General features: G+C 44.9%; 1 protein-coding gene across 10 annotated transcripts in view; it reads right to left on the bottom strand.

The window, feature by feature from the left end:
• WNK2 (WNK lysine deficient protein kinase 2) overlaps positions 1-25569 on the bottom strand; it is a 120513-nt gene that overhangs the window by 62597 nt on the left and 32347 nt on the right. For all 10 annotated transcript variants that reach the window (XM_032698761.1, XM_032698752.1, XM_032698755.1 and 7 more), the window contains exons 2-5: positions 16990-17162; positions 15797-16017; positions 10316-10473; positions 352-440 (exon numbers count right to left, since the gene is read on the bottom strand). In XM_032698761.1, coding sequence (XP_032554652.1) covers positions 352-440; positions 10316-10473; positions 15797-16017; positions 16990-17162 — 641 coding nt within the window. The remainder of the gene's footprint in view (positions 1-351; positions 441-10315; positions 10474-15796; positions 16018-16989; positions 17163-25569) is intronic.

Raw genomic sequence — 25569 nt, 5'->3', positions numbered from 1 at the left:
AACAGCTTGTGATGAATCTGCATCGACCTTCACCACACTTGGTGCTCCAGGCAGAACCTTCCAAGGGAAATGTTATGGACTGCAGAGCCAGAAATTGCTACTGGAACACCCAGGCTCGGGTCCACAGCAATGCCTCCTGACCTTATCCTTTGGAGCTGAGAGGCTGAGAGACAGCACAGCACTTGTCCTGACATTGTGTGCCAGGGAAGCAGGAAATCATTCATATTTGCATTCCCATTCTGTGCTTTCTCCTGTCCCAGAGAAAATCCACAAAGAACAAAACTCCACAGACAGTTCTGAAATCCCTGCACACACATTACTTAATACAAAACTTGATCACTTGAAACAAACCTTTCTTCCTTATTTTTGCAGATGCATTCCCCAATTATCTCTTTAATTTCAGGATCAGTAACTTTCTCAAAGCTCGCTGGCTTTATACCCTAAAAGGATAGAGAAAAACAATTTAGTTTGAAAAAGAATTGCATTATATCTCTTAATTAAGCATATTTTTCCTACATTGTACAGTTAATTCAACCCTTGGAGTAACTAATGCTTTAAAGTTGTTAGTCTTAATGCAAAACTGAGTTTAAGACTTAGGGTTACCATATTTCTAAGTACCACTGCACTTCAAAAGTACTACACTAGTTTGCACGAGCTCAGCCACACACAGGGCAAGTATCCCTTTTTCTTTACCATCTTTTGCAAATTTTACCTTTATATCCTGTGGACTCTGAAGTGAATATTCAAGAAACAGCCAGTTTTAAATTTCAAAAATAACCATTTTCTGAAATGATTCCTTTTATGTTTTTGCCTTAACTCTTAAAACACTAAATGAATAAAGAGAAATAATCATGTTTTTTCTTCAGTTAACCAGTGCTGAGATTTAATCAAAATACCTTGGAATAGTCCATATTCCTGTTTCCCACAAACCTTTTGCTCTTCTATGACCCAAACACTCTCCAACACCCCAGTTCCCACAAAAAATTAAAAATCAACCCTAATAACAAAGCTGGAAAGCAGGAGAATATACCCAACAGCTCTGTGTTGCTCTTGAATTTCCCAGGATATTGTTAGAATCCCACTGGGAATGCGTGGTAGAGCAGGTGCAGCCTATAAATCAAGTTAAATCTCTGCCAAATGTTAACATTTTTCTGGGAATAGCATAGATTTGGAACAGCAACCTATGAGAGTGGCCTTTCAAGGAGAAAACCCAACCGCTGATTGCAAAAGAAAACCTGGAGAGGCAGAATCCATGTCCCCACACTGGGAGCTCGGCTCTGTAGGTGCAACAGGGATACTTTGCTTTTCTTTAAGGTTAGCTGGGATTGTGTTAAGAAGATGGAGAGGATTTAAAAGGGATACACAAACACATTCCTAGGACAGTCACAGGTCAGCTCTCCCCACTGTCTAGTATTTCAGGACCCAGATCTTAACTCAGCATGATCCACCTCAGGGTACAGAGCCTGGATAAAATAACACATAATATAAAAATAACATATATCTTACCAACATAAGGACAGACTGTAGGAGAAGAGGTATGTGAGCTCTCAGCTAAGTAACAGTTCATACATTGTGTCATCATTCTGTACAGATATCCAAAATATACCAAAAAAACACCAATGGGGAACACCTGGGCAGTCAGCACAGATGTGGGGCTGTGTGTTCCCAGAACCCAGAGTGACAGTTTCTTCTGACTGCAGGCTGTGGACAGGGAGGAAGGGATGTTCCCATAGGAACAGCCGTGGTTTCCAGAGATGCCACCTCAGCACTCTCCTGTCAAAGGATGTCAGAGCAACTACCAGCCCCCCAGCTGGGACACTGGTAACTCCTCCCATCCACAGAAAGTTTCCTGTGGATGCCTTCCACATTTATATTCAGCTACAGATGACACATGGCAACACCAGAAGTTATCATTTATTTGTGACGTCCAGCTTTAAATCACAAGAGAATTGATTCCCTTTTAAAAACACATCAACATCTCCACCTACTAAACCAAGATGTACATATGGACGAAGATTTGACAAAATTAGTTTGAGAAGAGATTATTCAGTTAGATCCTATCACTTAAGGACCCAAGTATTTCCAATAAAGTCAATAAGCAGAACAAAAAAGAAACACAGTTTCCTTTATCTAAAAAACCCAGAATGTGATTAAGCACATAACTGAATGGGAACTGGACATTTAACTCCATTCAAATCCTTTTAAAGTTTCACCCTGAAATAACAGTAAATAATAGCTCATGCAGTGGCAGATAAGGAGCCCTGCAGAGTTGATTTTTGGCTCATCCAATGTTGCCTTGAATTAAAAAAAAAAAAAAAAAGTATTTCAAAGATTGTCTGCAAGTAATTCACTGAATTAAGTCTTGAATAAAATTTATGGGTGGATTTCAGTGAGGGGCTGGCAGCTCTCTGAGAATTTCTGAATATTCTGGCATCAGATTATACTTTTATGTTTTTATGAACATTCTGTTGCCATTCAAACCTCAGATTCTACTCCAAACTTTATTTAATTCATTAATTTCAGGTCAACCACCACTCCCTTTTTGTCTTAAAACTCTAGAGTGAAATATGTAATTCATAAATTTTGAAAAAAAAAAGTAATAAAAATACAGAATAGTCACACAAGACTCAGCTCCCCAGTTTTGCCTCAGCAGAAAGTTGTGGGGGACCAAAAACCCCCATTCTTGTGGGAACAAACCAAACTAATCTGTACACATGGCTGGCTGCCTGTGACCCACTAAAAAGAATTATTTGCTTAAGCAAACCTAAATCTTACCTATGAGATGAGGGCTCAAATTTTGTGTATTAGAAAAACCTGTCAAAAGGCATGGGAGTGCCCAGCCTGCAAAACCAAGACTGACTCCAGTGTGCCAAGGGGAGCACTTAAGAGAGCTCTGATACCTGAGCTAGAAATAAAAAAAAACAAAGCACCACCAAAAGTCAGTTCTAGCAGGACTCCTGTGTCCTAATTCACCCTAAAGCTACAGGAGCATAGTGTGTTCTCCAAGGAGGAGCTGGAATAAGTTCTTGGTAATTCAAAACAGAAAGCAGGATAAATCTCTACTTGCAGCTACCCAGACAAATATATTGCTCGCATGTTTACACACACAAGGGAACCTGCCAGCTGCTTTTTACAATTTTTATAAGCACTTCGTGGTTATCTCAACACAAAGTGAACATATGAGAGGCACAAATACCATGAGGCATATCACAGTTTCTCCCAACTTCATTTTGTTTTGCAGAGTTCACAAGCAATCTCCAGGTACTTGGTTCAGCTTGAACTTTGACATGACTGGGATGGAGCAGGGAGGGAGGGACACGCTGAGTATCTAGAAATTAGGTTTGCCTGAAAACAGCCCTTTTAGCAAATCCCTAATGACTGATTTCCAATACTGACCTTACAAATCGCTTTCACAAAACAAACAAAACAAAACAAAACAAAACAAACAAAAAAAACAAACAAAAAAAACCCCAAAAAAAAACCAAAAAAAAAAAAACCAAAAAAACACCACCACCAACAAAAAAACCTCTTCCAACAACACTTTACTTTCACCATCTTCTGAAGGAGCACCGACCCCTCCTCAAACATCCATTGTGTTCATGTGCCGAACAGCTAAGCTATGAATAGATGAGTAAAACAAACAAGGAGAGTGAAAAAAGCTGCTTTGCCAAAGTGTCTTCACCCTGCCCATATGGTTTAGGATGCTTTTGTTCCTTACTCTTCATTAAACTCTCCAAGGCCTTTTCACTGGGATGCTGCAAACCCTCCTCGTGGCACGGTGCCTCCCAGCAATGAAGGGGGCTTCTATTTGCCACCAAAGGACTCATCTCATTCATTTACACAAAAGCCATCTGTCTTCTCCGAGCATTCCCAAGGAATAATGGCACCAAAACTCAAAGTATATTAGCTAAGAAATTATCCATGACAGTTTGAAAGCTGTACAGCCTCTTGTAAACTAAAGTAAACTTAACCCCACCACACGTGAAATGCAGGGTTGGCTGGGGGGCACAAGGGGAATAAGAATAATGTCATACAAATCCTTCAAATGTTAAAATATACATACACATATATAATCCAAGAGTAAAATGAGAGATCAAATAATTTCCCTTTTTAGAATTTCTCTGTCTCAAACAGGATAACTTATTCTGAATCCCTCACCACCACTTACTCCTGTCCCCTTCTTTCTGAAGCAATTGGATTTGCAATCCATTGCCCCCCAGTATAAGGTAGCTGAGTCTACAGCCAGGCACTATATAGGACACTAAAGCTGCGACCTCCGTGCTGGGGGAAAAAATGTGCTGCTTGTTTTCCAGAGGTCTAAAAACAGCCACGTGCCATTTTCCATCAGCAGAGCACACTTTGGGACAGCAACACATGATGCTTTGTACACAGCAAACGCCAGCCAAGTCAACGGTACGACTGACCCACGTCAGTCAGGAATTTCTCCAGGGGTTTTCTCGTCCCCCAGAAGGTGCCCTTTCACCCTAGAGACAGCCTGCTCTGGGCTAACACTCCACCTTCTACCTGAAGGGAAATCTCTAGTCTCATGTCATTCCTAAAAAAAGGAGAAAAAACCTTCTACCAAAAAGGCTGAAGACGTGTTTCCAACTGAACCTGCACCCTGAAGTCACTGAAATGAAGGTAAAGCTCTTAATTTTACCGGGATTTTGTTCCATGACGTTAACTGTGTGCAATTATAAACTCATCTGTTTCACTCCATCTTAATGTGAATCTAAGAGGATTACCTGCAGACCTAAGAAGATCTCCAAACCCCACAAGAAGTCCATGCAGTGGCACTCACAGCATTATTTGCCTGTTGTCGCTGTGCCACAGCCACAGCATTTATTCTGTCTGTGTGAGCAATATGGCATCACAATCTGTGAGTGCTGAGAAAACCTCCAGTACATGGACAAAATCAAACAATATGAAACCTTTACATGCAAACCAGAACACCATAACCGTGTGGGTTGTTTTGAAGCACAGGTTTGTGCTGCTAAATCCAAGGAGGTGGCCGGAAACTCGTGGGAGATGCAGCTGCTGTGCTGTGCATTCTGCAGCACAGCCCTAAGAAAACACTGGGCTGGGAAGGTCACGGACGCTGATGTTTCATCACTGTTGTCTACATCAGAATCACTTGGCAGAATGATTAAACACAAAAAAAAACTGAGTAAGAAAAACCATCAAGTTATGCATGAAAAATGAGATTATGGCATCAGAACGAAGGGCGCTGCAAATATGCTGACCAGGAAATCACTTCAAAGTGAACTGTGGTAAATGTGGCTTGGCTCTGCTGCTTGAGAAAGATGTATTTTCTATTTATGGTACATATCCTTTTTTTGTAATGTTTATACTCCATCATTCAGGCTGAAAGGGCACAAGGAGGTGACAAGTCAGAACAAGCATGTCTTGTCTGGCAGAGAAAGAAGCCCCTCTACACATTTCCAAACATGACCACCACTACTGTGGACATTTACATACATACAGCCACACACAGGGGAAAACAGGAGTGCAAAACCTAAAACAGCAATTAAGCCATGACAATACGGTCAGGTAGAATAGGTCACTGAAATAAATTAAGCATAATAATTTTACACTACAGACATGTGAATGTGGCATATCCTGAAATAACAATGTCTCAGAAAGGTATGGTTGGTATTTTCTACACCAATAAGGACTACCAACATGTGTGACTTGGACAGCCAGGACTTCAGGTGTATCTTACATGCCAGTAGCAGGTAAGGGTTTGGTAGAGTGTTAGGACACAGAGTAGGAACTACTAAAAAAGATATTATGGTGGCAAAACTCAAATCATCCCTGGCCTGTGCTGGGCAGTGGAGGGAACAGCCCAGTGGGACACAACAGGAGGCTGGAGGTAGTCTAAAGATTCTGTTGGTTATTGCTCCTTGATACAATACCTTGCTCTAGCCAGCAATCCCAACCCCTTTTGATTTTATCAGCACCTCCAGGGGCTGGCACTGCCATGCTGAGCCCAAGGCAGGAAAGGAGAGTTATTTTATTTTATACTTTTTTTAAAAAAGCATCAGGTAGCCAGACACAGCAATCAAATTTTTACAATGCATTAACCCTCAATTTAAAACACTAAAAATAGTGTTTACATTTCTGGTACATAAAAACCCTCAGAGTCACAAAAAAGTAAGGAAATTTCTCCCTGAGAAGCTGCAGCACTCAGGGGTCTCTGCATCCTCTCCATTCAAGAAGGTCGGAGCCACCCTCTGCTCCAGTGAGAGCCCCAAACCTAACCTAATACTGGAAGAAAACAGTCTAATTCAGCCTCTTGGGTTTAGTCTACACTCCTTTTCTAGACTATATTTCAGCCTATAAACCCCGGGGCTCACACAAGCTGCTGCACGACCAACCCTAACTCTTCATCCAAGTGATTTTAGAATTATTGTCTGTATATGGGCACTGCCCCCACTCAGGGCAGACCCCACTGCATGGTGCTAGCTCAAGACCCCACACCCCAGACTTCTACACCTCCTCCTCCTCCACGTCCCTCGTCCCCCAGCCCCTGCGGCGCCGCGGGGCGACTCACGCGGGTCGAAGCAGGGTCCCTTGCTGTCACCAGCTCTCCTGTGGATGCAGCTCCTCTAGAGAAGCTGTTGAGCCCACCAGAAGGTTCCTCCTGGGACAGAGGATCTCCCCCAGGACACCAGGCTCCTCCTGCACCCTCACCCCAGAGGTCCACCCCCTGCTCCTCCTTCCTGGCTGACAGTTTGTGCAGCTCATGGCATTTGACAGGGCTTTCTCCACTCCACAGGGAGCTGGTTAACCCTTTCCTTGGAACACCAGTCATGCCAATTTTGCCACCTAAGGAATCCTACTGCCTTTGCTCCCACTGCTACTGCCCCAAATTCAGCTGAAAACCACAGTAAATGCACCCTCCATGCCAGAACCTGACATTTTTGGCTTCAGTGTTTCCTGTCAGACAGTTCTGCTTCAAAGATACCCACTGCAGTGACCTTTCAACAGCTTCTCTGCAATCACTTGTTCTTCAGACAACCATCATCTCCCATCTCTCTAAAGTTGCCATTACAAGGCCAGTTTTTCGAAGTTGTAATAATTTACCATCTAATCCTCAGCTGTGCAAAGGTTACTGTCACAGAAAACGAGCTGGCTCAGGCTTCCATCAGTGTTTAAAAAAAAAGGTTACTTAAGTCCGCAAATTGAAATATAACATCTAATTAGGAATCCTCTGATTAATCATTATTCTTCGCCATCTTGGATATTGTTTTGATAAGTAAGGCTTAGGAGCCTTGCAAAGTCTTAATTACCAATATTCCAGATGCCTAAGAGGTGCATACATTGCTTCTCTGGGTGCACGGAGCAGTCAGAGATTGATGTTCTCCGAGGCTCCAGATGCACAAATACATTCCCAGTAACAACAGCTGAGCATGGCTGATATTGGGTACCAGACTGGTATCACATGCAGGAGACAAGGCTCCAGAGCCTAAAATTAGAAGAGCCTCCTGCAGCCACCCTGTGAAGCTCTAGAGTCCAAGGAGGTGTCCCCTAAGCTGCACACACAGGTGGCATTTAGAGCACATCTGAAGGACCACACATCAAAACAGAGCCAATAACCCTTGTGCCAAAGGCAGTAACGCTGCAATAAAGCACCACAATGTGGAACAATTGGCTATAGAACCATGGAATGGTTGGGGTTGGAAGGGATCTTAAAGATCAGCTCGTTCCAACCTCCCTGCCATGGGCACAGACATCTTCCACTACAGCAGGTTTTGCTCCAAGCCCTGTCCAAACTGACCTCGAATAACAAGGACTCAGGCAAGAAACTGCCTTGAGCTATCAAACCTCTTCCATGTCTCTGAGAAGCTGGAGCCCATGGGGTGGTGCAGAGTGCAGTCAGCAGCCAGCAATCCATGGCTGCAAATACTCACCTCCCTGCAAAGCCACAGGGAGCTGCCCCAGCCACAGGGATGAACTGAGCACTTTCTGAGGCCTTCCATGGTTTCAAAAACGATTTCTGAGTAGCTCTGTGTTGAAAGCAACACTCTAAGAAGAGCTAAACTACCAGGCATCAGTTAACTGGGAAAGATTCAGCTTTATCAAGCTACAAATGTCAGCTTGCACAGTTTACACAAAAATGGGATGAAGCTGCTTCCCCTCTTTGGATGTGGCTTCCTGCTCTCAGAAAGTCACTGCATCTCCCTCATTTCCAGCAGGGACATTCCCCTGTGTCTGATGATACTGACTTCAACTTTTAAATTCCCTCTTGAGTAGCCTGAATTCTCCCTCTCCCTCCAGGTCAGCATCATCCCACCTGGCCAGTACAGCAAGCTACAAGAGTACTAACTTCCCAGTATCCTGGTCTTCAGTGGTGGGAAAAGACAGATACTGAACAATACAAACTATACCTATAAAAATTACGTTGCACATAAACCCCTCATCTGGCACAAGTGTTTGGTATCTGGTGACACCATCTCTACACCCAGTGTGAGGGATCAGCACACAGCACATCAGAAGACGCAATTCCCACCTGGAGCAGTGTTTGCTGCCAGCAGGATTTCACAGCACCACATCTCAGAGATTCACAGAATGGTTTGGATTGGAAAGGACCTTTAAAGGCCATCCAGTCCAGTCCAACCCCCTGCAATGAGCAAGGACACCTTCCACTATGCCGGGTTGCTCAGAGTCCAATCCAACCTGGCCTTCAACGTTTCCAGGGACGCCACATCCACCACCTCTCTGGGCAACCTGTGCCCATGTTTCACCACCCTCAGCACCAAAATTTATTCTAGCCTGATTCCCTAAACCTCTTGGAGAAGGCAAGTGGTCTCAAATACCTTTCAAAATCAATCAGTTATTACTAAATCTCATTTGGGGAGGTTTTTTGCTCATAACAAACAGTTATGAGGAATAGAAACTAATTCTGAGACCATGCTTTTGGAGACTGAGAGATGGATCTGCTCAATGTATCTCCTATGTAAGCCTAACTACTCTTTCTACAATATAGATGCAGAAATGATCTGTGGCTAATCTTTGCCAGTTTTAGTGCAGCTTTTTTTCAAGGATTACCCTTGTCCTGTGCCAAACGTGCAGACTGCAAGTTCTGGTGAGGCACCAGGGCCAAACCACACAGCTCACCTTCTTCTTTGGTAGCAATTAGATGGAAAGAAGTGCTTGGGAAAATCTTTGCCAAACCAGTCAGTGTGATTTAATCTACCTTGAAGAAAACCTCCTGCACCTCTTGGTTTCACTCAACCAAGTAGAAGAGAGGAAAACCACCACTGCCAAAGCCTGTGGCAAGTCCCATTTCTCTGCAGTCAGTGATTTGTAATCCAAGAGCATCTTACAGGCTCAGGAGTTTTCTCAGGCATTTGCAGCCCAGCTCATGTAGACAAACACATTTATCATCTGGCGTGAGGGTGTTGGAGAGGGGATTTTAGCCAGTGCAGACATTACTTTAAACTGACTAGTCCTCCAGTCTAACTCACTGAAAATGCAGCAAACCCATTGCAGGAACCCTGGTTCCTGCCTGGGGATACCGGACCTTGCAGAGTTCCCAAATGCACATCTAAAGCTCCTCTGGCTGACTCCAAAACTAGATATTGCTATCTTTGCCCTTTTGTACCTTCAGAGAATTTGCTACACATACAAACAGAGAGAATCTGGGCTGGAAATCCAAATCAAACACCCTCCACTGCATAAAAAAGCATTTAAACTGTAACCTAAAAGTTAGTCCTTTTAGCTCTGTGGGAAACTTCATAGATCACAGAACCACAGAATGGTTTGGGTTGGAAGGGAACTTAAAGTCCATCTCATTCCAACCCCTGCCATGGGCAGGGACACCTTCTACGAGCCCAGGTTGCTCCAAGCCCCCTCCAACCTGGCCTTGGACCAGTTTGTCTGGGGACTTGGGTGACGGCTTCCAACTGGAGGAAGGGAGATTTAGATCAGGTATTAGTAAGAAATGTGTTACTGTGAGGGTAGTGAGGTGCTAGAGCAAGTTGCTCACAGAAGCTGTGAATGCCAACTTGATCCAGTCTGAGAAGTCCTCATTTAGAGGGCAAGACTAGAGCGAAGGTTTTTCCCTGCTCATCCTTCCAAGTTTTATGTATTTGTGGCTGCTGGAGATAAAATCAATGACAAAGGTCACTGAAAATATTTGATGCAGCTGCATCACAGTCAAACACAACTATTCCAACTGTGGAATTACAAACCTGCAACAGGTTTGTGTCCCCCAGACCTCAGATACCTCAACAACACAGCACTCGCATCAAAACAAGCTTTGAAACCTTCAGGTGCCATAATCCAGTAGAAATTAAGGACATGTACTCACACAGGTTACTTTTCGGTAGATTTGAGCAGCATTCTGGCATTCTGAGTAAGGGTATTCTGAGGTAGCCATTTCCAACATGCACATTCCAAACGCATAGACATCCACAGATTCATCGTAGTGTTCCTCATACATTTCTGGGGCCATGAATTCTGGTGTACCTGCACAGACACACACAAAGAGAATGTCCATTTCTGATAGGAGTCTGAATGGCTTTAACCACAAGCTTTTTCACCTGTAAGAAATGTACCCAGTACAACTGTGCGTGGGCCCGTGCCAGGTTATTTCAAAAGAGCTCAAGCATCCTCCAGGGAAGAAATCCAAAGTCAACACACAGATTTACATGCCCGTGGCTTGCTGGTAATAATCCGAAGGGGGAAGGGGAGAGTGAGGGGGAAAGAAAAATTAAGAAAAAATATCAAAATTTTAAAATATAACAAAAAATGAGCTATGACCTACTGCCTGCCCACACTGCAAGTGATGGAATGGTTCCTGCCTGGGTGGAGAGAGGGATGTGTACAGGCTTGGGGATGTGAAAAGGGGAGAAGGAACGAGAACCTCTGCTCATTTTTATCAATGCAAATTTGCATTTTTTTGTTTCCTCCAGATATGTAGTGCAACCCCCGGCAGACAGACAGCACTTTGAAAGCCAGTAGTACCACAAATCACCTACAGAGTCATGCACAAAACATCAAACCTAATTCTGTCACTGGTTTAGTGGGACAAATCAATGAGGCTACTCACAGAATAAGGTCCTACTCAACGGGGATTAGGATGTCAGAAGTCTGATGCAACTGGGTAAATACAAAGCAAGGCTCTGTACTCATGGCTTCCTAACAGGGAGCTGCAGCTCTGGGACAAGCAGAAACTTATAGCACCTGTAGCATTTGCTCAGCAAACTACTCTGAAAAGGGTGAGCTTATAAAGCAAAAAGGGAAACTATTAACACTTGGATCATTTATTCCAGGAATTGTATCTCATACTGCAATTCATGCTTAGGAGTCATGCCTAGTTTATTCCCTTTTTTACATGTAGAAAAGACAAAGGAAGAGAGATCAGTGCAGTTGTGTGCTGTGGGAGAGGAGCAGCAAGCTGTCAGGATGCCAAAAGGAGCGTGAGAGGTCTCGGACCATGAGAAGGACCCAGATAAACTCTGCCTGTCCAACCTCAGCACCCAAACTGCCCCCAGCCCTGGCAGATACCATCAGTAATACCGGTATTGTGAATAATTCCAGTAGTAATGCTTGTTATTACTTTGTTATGACATCTCTACATCAGCAGCAAAAGCACAGTTGTAATTAAAGTAACATGTAATGAGAAGAAAGAGTTCTTGCATATAGAATCACAGAATGTTTTGGATTGGAAGGAACCTTAAAGCCCATCTTGTTTCAAATGCCCTGCCGTGGGTGGGGACACCTTCCACCAGCCCAGGTTGCTCCAAGCCCTGTCCAACCTGGCCTTCAACATTTCCAGGGATGGGGCAGCCACAGCTTCTCTGGGCAACCTGTGCCAGGGCCTCACCACCCTCACAGTAATGTGTTTCTTCCTAATATTTAATCTAAATCTCCCCTCCTCCAGTTGGAAGCCATCATCCAAGACCCCAAACAAGTTGTGGAAGTCCCATCCCTGGAAGTGTCCAAGACCAGGTTGGAGAGGACTTGGGAGGAACCTGGTCCAGTGGAAAGTGTCCCTGCCCATGGAAGAGATTGGAACGAGATGATCTTTAAGGTCCCTTCCAAACCAAAGCATTCTGTGGCTCTAGGACTCCATGACTTGTCCTAAACTTTTTTTATGGCAACATAAAAGATGACTCCCAAAATTAGGGTCTGTCACTTAAAAGCTCTGCTTCTGCACATTTTCTGAAGGAGACTCGGCCTAACTCACAAAACAAGACTCAGTACACGCATTGCTGTAAAATTCATTTTGCAAAATGTAGGACTGATCTCTTCCCTTGTTTTTGTCCCTTCCACCTAAAAGACACTCGTTCCTCTAGTCTTGGTCAATCAGCTGGACTTGTGTCACAGAAGCCAAGTGCCGGGTCCTGCACTTTGGCCACAACAACCCCCTGCAGCGCCACAGGCTGGGCACAGAGTGGCTGGAAAGCAGCCAGGCAGAAAGGGACCTGGGGGTACTAATTGACAGGAAGCTCAACATGAGCCAACAGTGTGCCCAGGTGGCCAAGAAGGCCAATGGGATCTTGTCCTGTATCAAAAATAGCGTGGCCAGCAGGACCAGGGAAGTGATCCTTCCCCTGTACTCTGCGTTGGTGAGGCCACACCTTGAGTATTGTGTTCAGTTCTGGGCCCCTCAGTTCAGAAAGGATATTGAGGTGCTGGAGCGGGTCCAGAGAAGAGCAACAAGGCTGGTGAAGGGACTGGAGCATAAGTCCTATGGGGAGAGGCTGAGGGAGCTGGGGTTGTTTAGCCTGGAGAAGAGGAGGCTCAGAGGTGACCTCATCACCGTCTATAACTACCTGAAGGGAAGTTCTAGCCAGGTGGGGGTTGGTCTCTTCTCTCAGGCACTCAGCAATAGGACAAGGGGGCACGGGCTTAAGCTCCGCCAGGGGAAATTTAAGTTGGATATCAGGAGAAAATTCTTTACAGAGAGAGTAATCAGGCATTGGAATGGGCTGCCCAGAGAGGTGGTGGATTCACCATCCCTGGAGATTTTTAAATGCAGATTGGACGTGGCACTGAGTGCCATGATCTAGTAAATGGACTGGATTTGGACCAAGGGTTGGACTCGATGATCTCGGAGGTCTTTTCCAACCCAATCGATTCTATGATTCTATAATTCTAAGCTCAGCCTAGTGCCTGCTCCTTGGGTGTCTCTCCCAGCTGTCACCCAGGCAGAGGCTGCTGCTCACAATGGGTTAACAGCTGCCACAGGGAACGGTTCTGGAGCTGCTGCCTTGTTTTAGAAGGAACACTACTTAGCAGCAGGAGCGAATCTCATGAATTACAGAGAATTTAAAGCAAATCTGAAAATGTGACAGCAATAGTCTAAGAAGCAAATGGAATTCTTGACACCGTTCCAAAACAGTGCAAAAATGACATTTCCCCCCATTCCTTGGGGTGGGGAAGGAATACATACAAGTATCCTTCAACAAAACAGAGCACCTAAACGTAAAGCTGTTCAGCATCCCCTCGGCTCCTCTTGGCAGGACGAGGTTTGCCCTGGCTCAGCTCCCACAGAGACACTGCAAGGTCAAGGAAGCACCAGCAATGGCACGGGCACAGCAAGGGAGGAACTGGACCCCAGCCATGCTGATTTCATCCCTCCAAGCCAATGCAAAATTGCAGCTACTAATATGCCTTTAAAGCTGCTACCTCTACAGAGCAGGCAGAATTACTCATCACCAGTGTTTCCAAGCCTTCCTAATTCTCTCCCTGGAGCAGCACTACTCACGAAAATGATCAGCTCAGTTTTATTGCCAAAATGAATGCAGCCACGTTGCCAGCATCCTGCAGCCCTTTCAGTATCCAATTCCTTTTCGACACGAGTGTATTTTGATGGTGTTGTGTTCTCAACTAATTTTACAAAAATCTGTATTGGTATTACTAATATTCTTCCCAATATTGGTATTACTGATATTACTCCTTGTATTGGTGCTACTGATACTATACCCAGTATTGGTATTACTGGAATTATTCACAGTACTGGTATTACTGGTCTTATTCCCAATATTGGCATTACTTACATTATTCCCACTATTGCTATTATTGATATTATTCCATTATGTCCAATGGACAATTGTTATCCTGCAAAACAATTATCTGAAGAATTACTGACCTTCAACAGAAAAAAGACCATCAGTTATTAGAAGTTAAAAACCAGAGAAACTTAATAAATATAAACCAACATGACTTCACTAAAAACCATGAGTTTAAGTAGACCTAGAGCAGCCAAGCATATATCCAAAATTTCTGTCTTTTTGACTTGAATGATTCTGGGCTCCCTAAGCATTAAGGACAATATTTTTGTGCAAGTAATTGCAAATAATTATACAAGAATAATAATATCTGAAAATGCTAAAACAATTATTTAAGCAACTCGTGCTGGAAAGATAAGGTGCTATTTTCATAGCTAGTCAGGGACCAGTGGCTGTCACTATCAGTTTGCCAACTCTTAGTGACTAGAATCTAATTTCCATTTATATTGTAAGCTGAAATACATGCGTGGTATCTCCTCTTCCCCTTCCAGCAGCATTACTCAGGAAATTGCAGCTTCCCAGAAACATCACCTGCAGGTCTGAACTAGGGAGACTGGATACAGTGAAAAAGACAAACTGAGAATTCAGGAAAACATGACATTTGCACCCAAAACACTCACTGTAACTTTTGCAAGGGAATGATGTCCTTCCACAGTCACTCGGAAAATATTCTCCCAGTTCAAGCAAACCCCATTTCTAACACTTCTCACATGGGCACCAACCCAGGGCATTGGATACAGCATATCACATGGTTTGGGTGGGAAGGAACCTGAAAGCTCATCTCATTCCACCCCCTGCCATGGGACACCTTCCACCAGCCCAGGTGGCTCCAAGCCCTGTCCAATCTGGCCTTGGACACTTCCAGGGATGGGGCAGCCACAGCTTCTCTGGGCAACCTGTGCCAGGGCCTCCCCACCCTCACAGGGAAGAATGTCTTCCTAACATCTCACGTAAACCCACCTTCCTTCGGTTTAAGGCCATAACCCCCTGTCCTATCACTGCAGGGTCCTGCAAAATGTCGCTCTCCTGCCTTCTTGCAGGTCCCTTAAGGCACTGAAAGGAATTCAAGTGAAAATTTCTTTACATTTTGTAGCTACTGATTATTTTTTTAATAACTTGCAGACTTCGTTTCAGCAGACCCTGCCAGGGTGTGGGCAGGACGAGAGCTGCAGCCTGTCCTGTGGCTGCCCCAGCACTGGGCTATGATGTTCCAGCCAGCCCAGCTCCCCACAGTCTCCCTGGAAAGGAGAGAGGCACCACAGCCTCTCCTTTCAGCAGCAGCAACCAGCCCCATCCCAGCACCACTGGAGGCAGAAGAATTCTCAGGGCTTTCCCAGGTTTCTGCTGCGCTCTCTTGTTAGGGAGAACACAGGGTATCCTTCCATCCTTCCTCTTCCCCATCCTTCTGATTCTCCCTCCAAGCAGGCACGGAGCCTGTTCTCAAAGGAGGACACACACAGGCTGCTGAACGCTTGCTGCTCCTTTTGAAGGAGAGAGAAGGATTTGTGGATCCCAAGTAATACTCCATTTAATGAGCCAAGGAAAAAGTGCTTTACCACTGTGATACAGGAGGAAAGAGAAGAGGAAGTTATGATATCATTATCTACTGACTCCTATTTTTATAGTAGTATAAAGGCAACAGTCCTAAACATACTCTAACCTCTACTATCAACTTAAAGTAAAAAACCAACCAATGCAAAATGGGAAAGAAAGATATTAAATAGACAACCACGACACCGACCGAGGGAAGCCAAGGAGGACAGGAGCATTACCTATTACACTTTTGGCAAATGAAGCTCTCTTGAGGGTTGCCAGACCCAAGTCTCCTATTTTCACAGATCCAGTTGGTCCAGTAATAAAAATATTGTCACATTTCAAGTCTCTGTGAATTATTGGTGGAGTTCTTGTGTGCAAGAAAAGAAGACCCTTCAGGATTTGCCGGCACCAACTCCGCAGGACTTTTGGTTTCATCACTTTGAATCTCTTCAGATACCTAGAGCACAAACATACACACAAGTGGGTATAAAGGAAATGAAAACATTTTATTAGAGATTCCAGGGGCTTTAACAGCTGAAACTCCACTATGGATAAAAGCCCCTTATTAGATGCCATAATAGCAGCAGAGAAGTATCCCAAAATTGAAAGAAATAGATCTTTTCAAAGCAGGAATTAGAGCATTCAATTTTAGGGAGGAAGATAATAAGCATTTTTGCTGCAAATACAACCAAATATTTGCAAGTTTAATAGTTCAGCAATTTATTTCATGCAGAGAACAGCTTTAGAATATGTTCATATACTCAAATCAGAACCACACTGCAGTTTAATTTTAATCACAAGACTTTGACCTCTATACCATGCATCTGCATTTCTTTCCATTTACCTGAGGCGCTGATTGGGAGGGGACTTTTGGGGAAGATGTAGGACCTGCTAATGCACTGGCAGAGGAGCACACTGGCTGAGTACTGCTCCCATTGGGGCTGAAAATCTGTTCCAGAATTCATGCCAACTGCTTTATATCAACCTTAACAAGATTGTCAGTACCAGAAGCTATTAATCAATATTGTTTAGGAGATAACCTAGAGCACCTTCTGCTTCTAAAAGCGGTTCTACCATCCAAGTGCTACTCCGCTTGAATTTCCTAACAAAACATGCAAATACAGGCACAAAAAGCAGGCACAAAACACACCCTGACAAATCCAAACGTCACAGGCGGAAAATGAAACAAGCCAGAGAATAGCTTGGAGTTGCATAACTGAGACAGAGGAGCAGGAAAGGGAGATGGAGGCCAAAATCCTGTCTGTCAAACCACTGCGGTTCAAATGCAGGGACAAATGACAGACACCAGAGAACAGCTCCATTTTTTGCTTTTATCTGGAGATGGCTTTTTTCAGCACATGAAAGTAGGATTTTGCTATAAATTCCCAGTGCTATTCTTAGCCCCCCTCGCCGGGAGCACAGTACTTACGTCTTCAGCGTTCCAGAGGTCATCAGCTCGGTAACCAGCACGATGCATCTCTTGCCTTTTGCACACGACTCCCAGAAGTCGTAAAACCTCACAATGTTTGGGTGCTGTAGACCTTTCAACATTTCTGCTTCCTCTTTAAATCTCTGCCTCTCCACTTTTGTGAGCTTTCTGTCCTATAAGCCAAAAAGGAGACATTATTAGTAGTGACGGACAAAAATAAAGGCACTGCATTGCCAGGGTATTCAGAATTTTAGATTTGCTTTATGCTTGTGTCAAGAGCAATTATAAAATCTTTTATGTAAGAGACGAGCAGCATGGATGAACTAGGGCACTTGCCCTAAATCCAGTGTCAAGAAGACAAAGAGATGGCTGTGCTACGCCATGCTCATGACAGCACTAATATTTCAGGCACTGTGAACACACCCACGGATTGATGGATCAACCCTCAGCTATTTCTTCATGTTTGGGTTTTGTGAGGCTCATTATCCAAGGGATTATTACCCACAGGATTTCATTTCCAGGTATGAATGTTCTCCCAGCTGGGATGGCTCCCTCCACCCACAGCTGCTCCTGGATGCTCCAGCAGGGACCACCAGCTGAGGTCCCCGCTCACCACACAGGCTCTATAGCCCAGCCTGTTTATCTTGGGGTAAATTAAAACCATATCACCTTCTAAAAACACTCAAACACATCCATTTTCGTATGTGTTTGCTATTCTGCCTAATATTACAGACTTTTCCCTTTTTTTGGCAAAGGAAGTGTTTCTTCAGTCTCTTCCATAGGCTGCTCACACAGGTAAACACTTTAGATTAGAAATTTGAAAATGTCATGTTCTACTACTCTGGTTTTCCTATAGAATTTCAGGGCATTTCCCATAAGCTCCTGGCTATGACATGACCCTGCCCAGCCCATGCAGAACCTCTCTCCCCCTCCCACAGCCCAGTAGAAGCTCCTGGGCTGCCTGAACCTCACCAGCACAAGGAGAACCCAACAAGCAGCTTGGATACTCACTCTGACCTCTTTAGATGATGAAACACAGCAAAAGGGGAGATCCACCCCAGACCCCACCACCACTCCTGCCTGGTTTGCCCCCTGGCCAAAGAACTGCTCTCCCCTGCCCAAGAAATGGAGATTTTGGGGTCTTAAGAAAGCCCAGTCGTGTAACTGCTCTTACTCGGAGAGCCAAAGGCTCACCAATCACCAAGATTAATGAGTTCATGTTTTAACCTCAGACATCTTTCCTTTCTTGGGTCACTTAGGCATGTCTATGTGAGCTGTGCTCTTATACACATGGATTGAATTTAATGGGAACCCAGCTGATCTGTAGCCAAGCTGCAGAGGGATCAGTTCCTGTCCATTTCCACAGCCTGCCCTCACCCACAATCCCAAACAATGCAAGATGGGAACAAGAATTCCCACGGCTACAAACAAGTCAGCTTCACGCAGAGACTTCCCAAGAGGAAACCCAGGGCTGGAACCACGATTTGGCCCTTCTTGGATGACAGAAACCCTGCCCCTACTGCTGTGTGTGCATGGGGGGAGCGTTTCCATTTGCACCAGGGCTGCTGAGGGGGTTCTCAGTTCTCTCTGTGGTTCAGGGAGCAGCACGAGAGCTGACACTGTCCCGAAGCAGCAGCAGCCATCGGGGTGGGCAGGGCAGGGTGCCTGTGGGTTCCAGTGCCTGGGTCCCCCAGAGTAGCCAGGAGCACCCCCTGTCCTCCACGGGGACAGCAGGCAGCAGCAGACAGAGAGCCCACAGCTGAGAGCCAGGCAGCAGCTCTGCTGCTCTGGATCAGCTGACTTTTTTATAAGGTACAAAAAAAGAAAAGGGAGAGGGAAAAAAGGCAGGCTGTCTAAATGAGCCAGGCCAGAAGAGACCCGGAATTGCTCTCAAATCCATCACTTCTTCCCTGCTGCTGAGTTTCCTCCTAATTTAAACCCTGTAGAATAAATCACACACTGCTATTAGGGAGGAGAAGGAGTAAGTCCCTGTGAAGGCAAGAAGAGCAGAGTGGGAGCTAGCAGAGAAAGGGAAAGGCAGTCACACAGATCCAGCAGATTTGCAAAAACTTTCCAATTTAAAAAAAAATAAAAAAAGTAATACCATAGTCTTTTACTCTTATTTCCAGATTTCTGAGCACTGTGAGAACTTTTCCACCGCTACTTTAATTGTAACTTTTAAAAATATCCTTCAGTAGACAATCACATTCTGTATATTCTACATATTATGAGTGCAGATCATGTGGGCAACTGCAACAAAGTGATTGTGAAAGACAAATGTGTGCTTTATCTGTTAACTACAGTAGAAAGAATCTGGATTTTTTGCATCAGAATGACAGCTAAGCACCGTACTCCAGCTGGAGAGGCAAGGTAAGGGCCAGGGCAGAGCAGCCTCCACCACGGGAGGAGTCCCTGCTGCCATAAGGGCTCAACCACCCTCCTCTAAATCCCTCCAGGCTGAACCTGACATGAGTGGCTGGTGAAAGCATAAGCTGACTGACAGGGCTTAACAGTTGAAGTGTTTTCTACTCCGAATAAGCAAAACCACCTGTTTAACTGCGTGACTCAGGGTTTAATCCAAACCCAGGAAACCTTTACTGAGGTCACAGACACCTATTCCCCACCATACAATCCACACAAGGCAAAATGTCCTCATCCCAAAGCCAAGGGATGAACAACCTTTGGGCATTACACATTTAAGCTGGAGAACAGGATTCTTTGGAAAGGTCATGCCAAGGAAAGGTAATCACAGACTCATGGAATGATTTGGGTTCAAAGCGACCCTAAAGATCATCTGGTTCCAATCCCCCTGCCATGGGCAGGGACACCACCAGGTTGCTCCAAGTCTCATCCAACCTGGCTTAAATGCACTCAACAAGACTTAAGGCACCTTTTGCATAACTCAGATTTATCAAAATTTGGACAAATAAAGCGTGTTTCCAGACTCACCCAAGGAGTCAAAACCTCTGTGCTCTCTGCAGCAGCAGATGTGTCCAACCTCTGGACAGGAAACTCAGGGATGCCGAGATACACACGACAGCCCTGGTCCTCCATGGCTTCCCAAGTGCAACAGCAGCATCCCACTGAGTGACAAACCAGCTCCACTGCATTCATGGCACTGCTGCTACCCTGGGCTTCCTCAAGGCATGAGCCTTGAGACTCAGAATACATTCTTCTCAATGTGACCCAGGTGATATATCAGTATCAGTTTGCAGGTATTGACACATCTCCCCACATTTTAAGGCATTCACACCCCTTGGCTCTTTCCCTCCTTGCTGGGACACAAAGTCCAGGCTCAGGAGGCAATACTGTAATTCCATTTCAAAGAACTGGAAGCTGCCCAAGTCCACTACTCAGCACCAAGGTAAAATAAAATCCAACCCTCCAAAGCCCACAGCAATCACACTGAGCTGGCTCAGCTTTGCCAGACAAACCAGAGATAAACAGAACCGAGCAAGATGCAAGACAGCGGCTCATTTTGAGTTACTGCTAGGAGAGAATCTGTACATTTAACTGGTTTCCCTGTCTTAATAAACTGTGAGGAATACTCTTGACCCTCTGCTGAGACTTTGACATTCTCTGATCACAGCTCCTGGGCTCCTGTGCCTCTCTGCTTACAGAGCTCTCCTGTGGACACAGCCCACATGAGCTGCTGCTCACAATGCACCTTGGGCACAGCACCCCTGTCACAGACACTGTCCTGTCACACAGACAGTCCAGAGGGCTTGGGCTCCCTCATTTCACCTTTCCTACAGGTAAATACCATTAATGGGGCTGGGGTTATACAATGGATGCTGCATCATGACATGCAATCTGGCAGGCAGGTGTTAAACCAGTGGTGAGAAGCAGTTCTACATTGTGAGCTGCCTTTTCTTCATTCCTTCTCCTGGTTTTCCTGTTTCAAATCAGATTATAAATGCCTGCTCAGTCTTAAGCATCAAACCACTCAAAGCTATGCATTTGTTTTTTTTTCAAAGAATAAACAATTCTGAAGGAGCTGAAGGAGGGTAGATTTAGATTGGATATGAGGAACAAATTCTTCCCTGTGAGGGTGGGGAGGCCCTGGCACAGGTTTCCCAGAGAAGCTGTGGCTGCCCCACCCCTGCAAGTGTCCAAGGTCAGGCTGGACAGGGCTTGGAGCAACCTGGGCTAGTGGAAGTGTCCCTGCCCATGGCAGGGGGTGGAATGAGATGAGCTTTAAGGTCCCTTCCAACCCAAACCATTCGGGGATTTCATGAATTCCCAATCAGCACTTTACAGCACTTTACTTTACAGCCTCAGTCTTGGTAAATCCCACACCCATTCGAACTGGAGTAGCATGATGTTTGCAGTAGGAAGCTACAATAAAGTGAATCCATAACCAAATTTCTGCTAATCCAACACATGTTTGCTCTCTGCTTCTTCCTGCTCATCACAGACAGGGTGAAAAAATGCCTCTCTCTGTTCATATAAAATTTATCCCTTCATTCAGTTCCTTAGTAGGGAACAACAGCAGAAAAGGGAATTAGTAAGTAAACGTGTTAACAAAAGGAAAACGGAAAGCTACGAATTAAATTTCTGGAATGGCACCCAAATTAACAGCAGGAGCATGTTCTGTTAGTCATCCCCAAGCATCATTTCCTCCAGGTTGTAACATATGGGTTCTGACTAAGGCTCTGAAAGTTATACAAGCAGGAGACTGGCTTTCACCTGAGCCTTCAGAAGATTTCCAAGATTAAAAAATGAGGTCAAGTTTCTTCCCTAATTCTTTGTGAGAGGCAGACAGACTTGGGAATCAACTCCATCCTCCCATCACGAAGAAAGGGGTTCTTACAAGTAAGACCACACAAATTTTTCACATTCAGTGCCTAGGACCATGCAGGAGCAGGGTCTGGAGCACAGCCGCTGCCAACCAGAAAGTTGTGCTGCTTTGCAGTTTCACAGTTGTTTCTTTAATTTCCTCCTTTTAAAGTCTTGAATTTTCACTAGCAATAATAATAAAAAAAAGGCCACTTTAAACACTTGGATATCTTACCTATACTTCTTGACCTAAGGACTAGTGCCCAGCCAGCCTATAAATACTGTTTTCTTCGGAGGAGTTGTGTTTGTTGTTTTTTTTTCCTTTAATGCTTAAATTGACATAGCTACATTTACTGATGGCTATTTAATTTTGCTTCATTTTGGACAGACCAAGATCTGTCTGGTGAGACAAGTAGGAGCAGTAGGTCAGAAAACAAGGGCAGGGCTCAGCTCTGTCACGCAGAAGCTGTAACATCCCTGACCCATATTAGTGATGAAGAAAGGAAAACCAAAGAGGTGCTTCTGACCCAGGAAAAGAAATCAAATACCTACATCAGCAGAATGAACATCTGCTCAGATCATTAAATTTTCACATCTGTGTGCCAAATATGTCCTTTTGCTCATGTACCACAGCTACTCTTCTAATCAGAGATGGCCTCGAGACATGAATCAGCCATGGGACCCACTGCCAGCTGTCTCCTCTGGAGCTGCCTGTTGGTTTCCTGTGGTTTATGAGCAGGTTCTGGTCTGCCCTACAGTCAGGAGTTCAGTAGTGACAGGCACTGCTCTGGGGGAACCAGAGCAGACCCCAGCAGACCCCAGACAGTGCACGTACCCAGACAGGGGAAGTCAGGGACTTGTTCTGCTCAACAGTGAACTTCAGACATGTCAGCTGGCACCTGCACCTGACTATTGTTTCATAGAATCACAGAAGGGTTTGGGCTGGGAGGGACCTTAAAGCCCATCTTGTTCCACCCCTGCCATGGGCAGGGACACCTTCCACCAGCCCAGGTTGCTCCAACCCCCATCCAACCTGGCCTTGGACACTTCCAGGGATGGGGCAGCCACAGCTTCTCTGGGCAACCTGTGCCAGGGCCTCACCACCCTCACAGAGAAAAATGTCTTTCTAGCTAAATCTACCCTCATTCAGCTTAAAGCCATTCCCCTTTCTCCTGTCCCTCCATCCCTTGTGCCAAGTCCCTCTCCAGCTCTCTTGGAGCTCCTTTTGGCACTGGAAGGGGCTCTGAGGTCTCCCCAGAGCCTTCTCTTCTTCAGGCTGATCAGCCCAGCTCTCTCAGCGTGCTCAGTAAATTCTGTATTGTCAGCACTGCCTCTTGGGAAATGGCACCACATTACAAAAGTTTCCAAATTTTAAATATTCAAAGGCCTTTAGAAATAAAGATGAATGGTAACACATTTTAGAAGAAAAAACCCCCAAACTATTTTTGTCTTTAAAATGAAAACTTTATTTATTTAGTGCAATCACGTTTTGCATTTCACATTAAGACTTGTCTAATCCACTCAGAGGAATCAAGGATTTCTCCCAGAGACATAACTGGGAGCCAAAGCAGGCTCAGACAGGCAGTAACTGGGACTCTGAAGGTCTCAAGGTATCACTGAAGTGGCTGCTCTCATGTACCAGCTCTGTCTTTAGTATTATCCTGCCTATGCTATAAATTTTTAAAAGCATCCATGACCTTTCATTCCCACACCCTGTGCACTCAGTTATAAGCACGTATCCCTTGAAGCAAACCTCAAGGATAAAACCCCCTCGCTGTGAACAAACAGCACATGCCAACAGACAACTTGCAAATCAGGAAAAAAAATTTTACAGCTTCATTCCCTATCAGCATCCAGCCAACATTCTTCTTCTCTAAGTCACCCTCGGTGAAGATCCAGCCTGCGATTTGTCAGCAGCGTTAGTGAAGCGCAAGGAGGTTTCCCAGGGGGAGCTCGTTTTCCAAAGGCATAAAAAGCAGTCCTTGTCCCCATGGATACTCACAATTCAGTGAACAGGAGCTATGGAACAGGATGAGGGACTTATTTGCCTGAGTCATTGCTAGAAATCTATAGAAAATTAGGAGTTGAATTTACAGCTAAATTTGGCACGGTAGAAAAGGCTGAGTGTGCTTTTTTGCTGGATGCAATCATAGCTTGCTGCTTTTTAAATTGATTAAGGCACGTGTCAAAGTCTAATGGCAGAGGAATGATGGGATTCACATATTCTACTGAACCTCAGAGCTTCAGAGGCTTGTCCTGCAAGGGCAGGAGGAAGGGGAGTCACCTCAAATCACCGGTCTCAACTCAAGAGCCACAAAATCACCCAAGAAACCCAACACCGTGGGCAGAGCCTGTGTTTTCCAGGTGAAAACCTCCCAACACAACTGCACCACGACAACCAATGCTTAAAAAAAAACAGTTCTTGTCATAAGCAATTGAATTAATTGCAGGTAGCACCTCATTAACTTCCTTAATTACCAGTGCTTGACAGGCTCCACATAAGCTTGTGATTGCTGATGAAATACCAAAACAGTTCCGGATTGCCGTGCTAAATGCCTTTTTCAAAGGAAACTCTGAGATTAATGTGCGAGAAAAGCTGGAAAAATCCCACTACACCAGATCCCCTCTGAAAGGAAAAAACCCAAACCACCACAAAACCACTTTAGACATGCCATGAGAAGCTGGTATTTCAGTATTTTCTGGAATCCCTTCTGAGCCCAACATTCATCAAAGTTTATGCAACAACCGGTAGTGTTTTTAAAAACCAGTTTGCTTCACCTACTTCCTGTCACCCGTAAACACCGTGTTTTGGTATGTAAATTATCCTCGTTTTAGTGCTGGATTTGTCAGCACCGCACACCAGTGGAGCAGGGATGCTCCAGCCATGCCTGGGAGGCTCAGCCGCAGCCCTCACTAGGGGTGGAGAGAGAGATTTCAGTGCTGCTGCCTAAAAAAATCACCTTCGGAGAGGTGGAATGGGCGGCCTGGGGGTGGGGAGCAGAGAGATGCCACTGCCCCGGCACCAGTCCAGAGGCAGGACACTCAGCATGCTGAGAGAAGCCATCCTGCTTTTCCTTCTTCCAGCTCATCTCCTTACTCTAGGATAGTATTAAAATTAACTTATTTTACAGGTATGAAATCCCCTTCCATTTTTTGGTCCAGTGGAAGGTCAGGGGAGTTGGAACAAGATGACTTCTAAGGTCCCTTCCAATCCAAACCATTCTAGGATTCTATGATTCTCTTTGCTACGTAGACACGGTATTTTTCCTAAAGAAGAGGGATGCCACCCCTTGCCTGCTGGAGAACCTGCCAGAGAAGTCCTACCACCCTCTGCACCCTGCCAAGATGTACCAAAAACATTGCTATTTACCCCATGCTACAATTCAGTGTCCAAATGTTAATGCTCACTTGGCCAATGAGCTTCTCCAGCCAAAATCAACCCAGCACGAAGAATTACCAGAACAAGCAAACTTTAGTTAGCTTTGCTCTGGCAAATTTAATCTGAAGGCAGAATTCAATCCTGCCTTTCAAACAGGCAAACAGCATTTTCATTTCCCATCCTGTTATAACCCAGCAATTGCATACTCTCAGTCTGTAAAACGCTCTTAAAGTGAAATATTCTCACCAGTGAATTAATTATAATCCACCAGGAACAGAAAGCAGCTCACCCAGGGATGGGGATCAGGTGATTGATTATCTCTGGCTCTGCCTCTTCCTCCTGTTGTGAGGGCCCTGCTTCCCCTTCATCACTCACTGGGAAAACTGATTTGGTCTTGGATTTCTTCTTCTGTACAGGGGTGA

This window comes from Chiroxiphia lanceolata, chromosome 11 (assembly GCF_009829145.1).
Source record: "Chiroxiphia lanceolata isolate bChiLan1 chromosome 11, bChiLan1.pri, whole genome shotgun sequence".
Classification (NCBI taxonomy): domain Eukaryota; kingdom Metazoa; phylum Chordata; class Aves; order Passeriformes; family Pipridae; genus Chiroxiphia; species Chiroxiphia lanceolata.
This window is presented reverse-complemented; position numbering and strand designations above follow the sequence as displayed.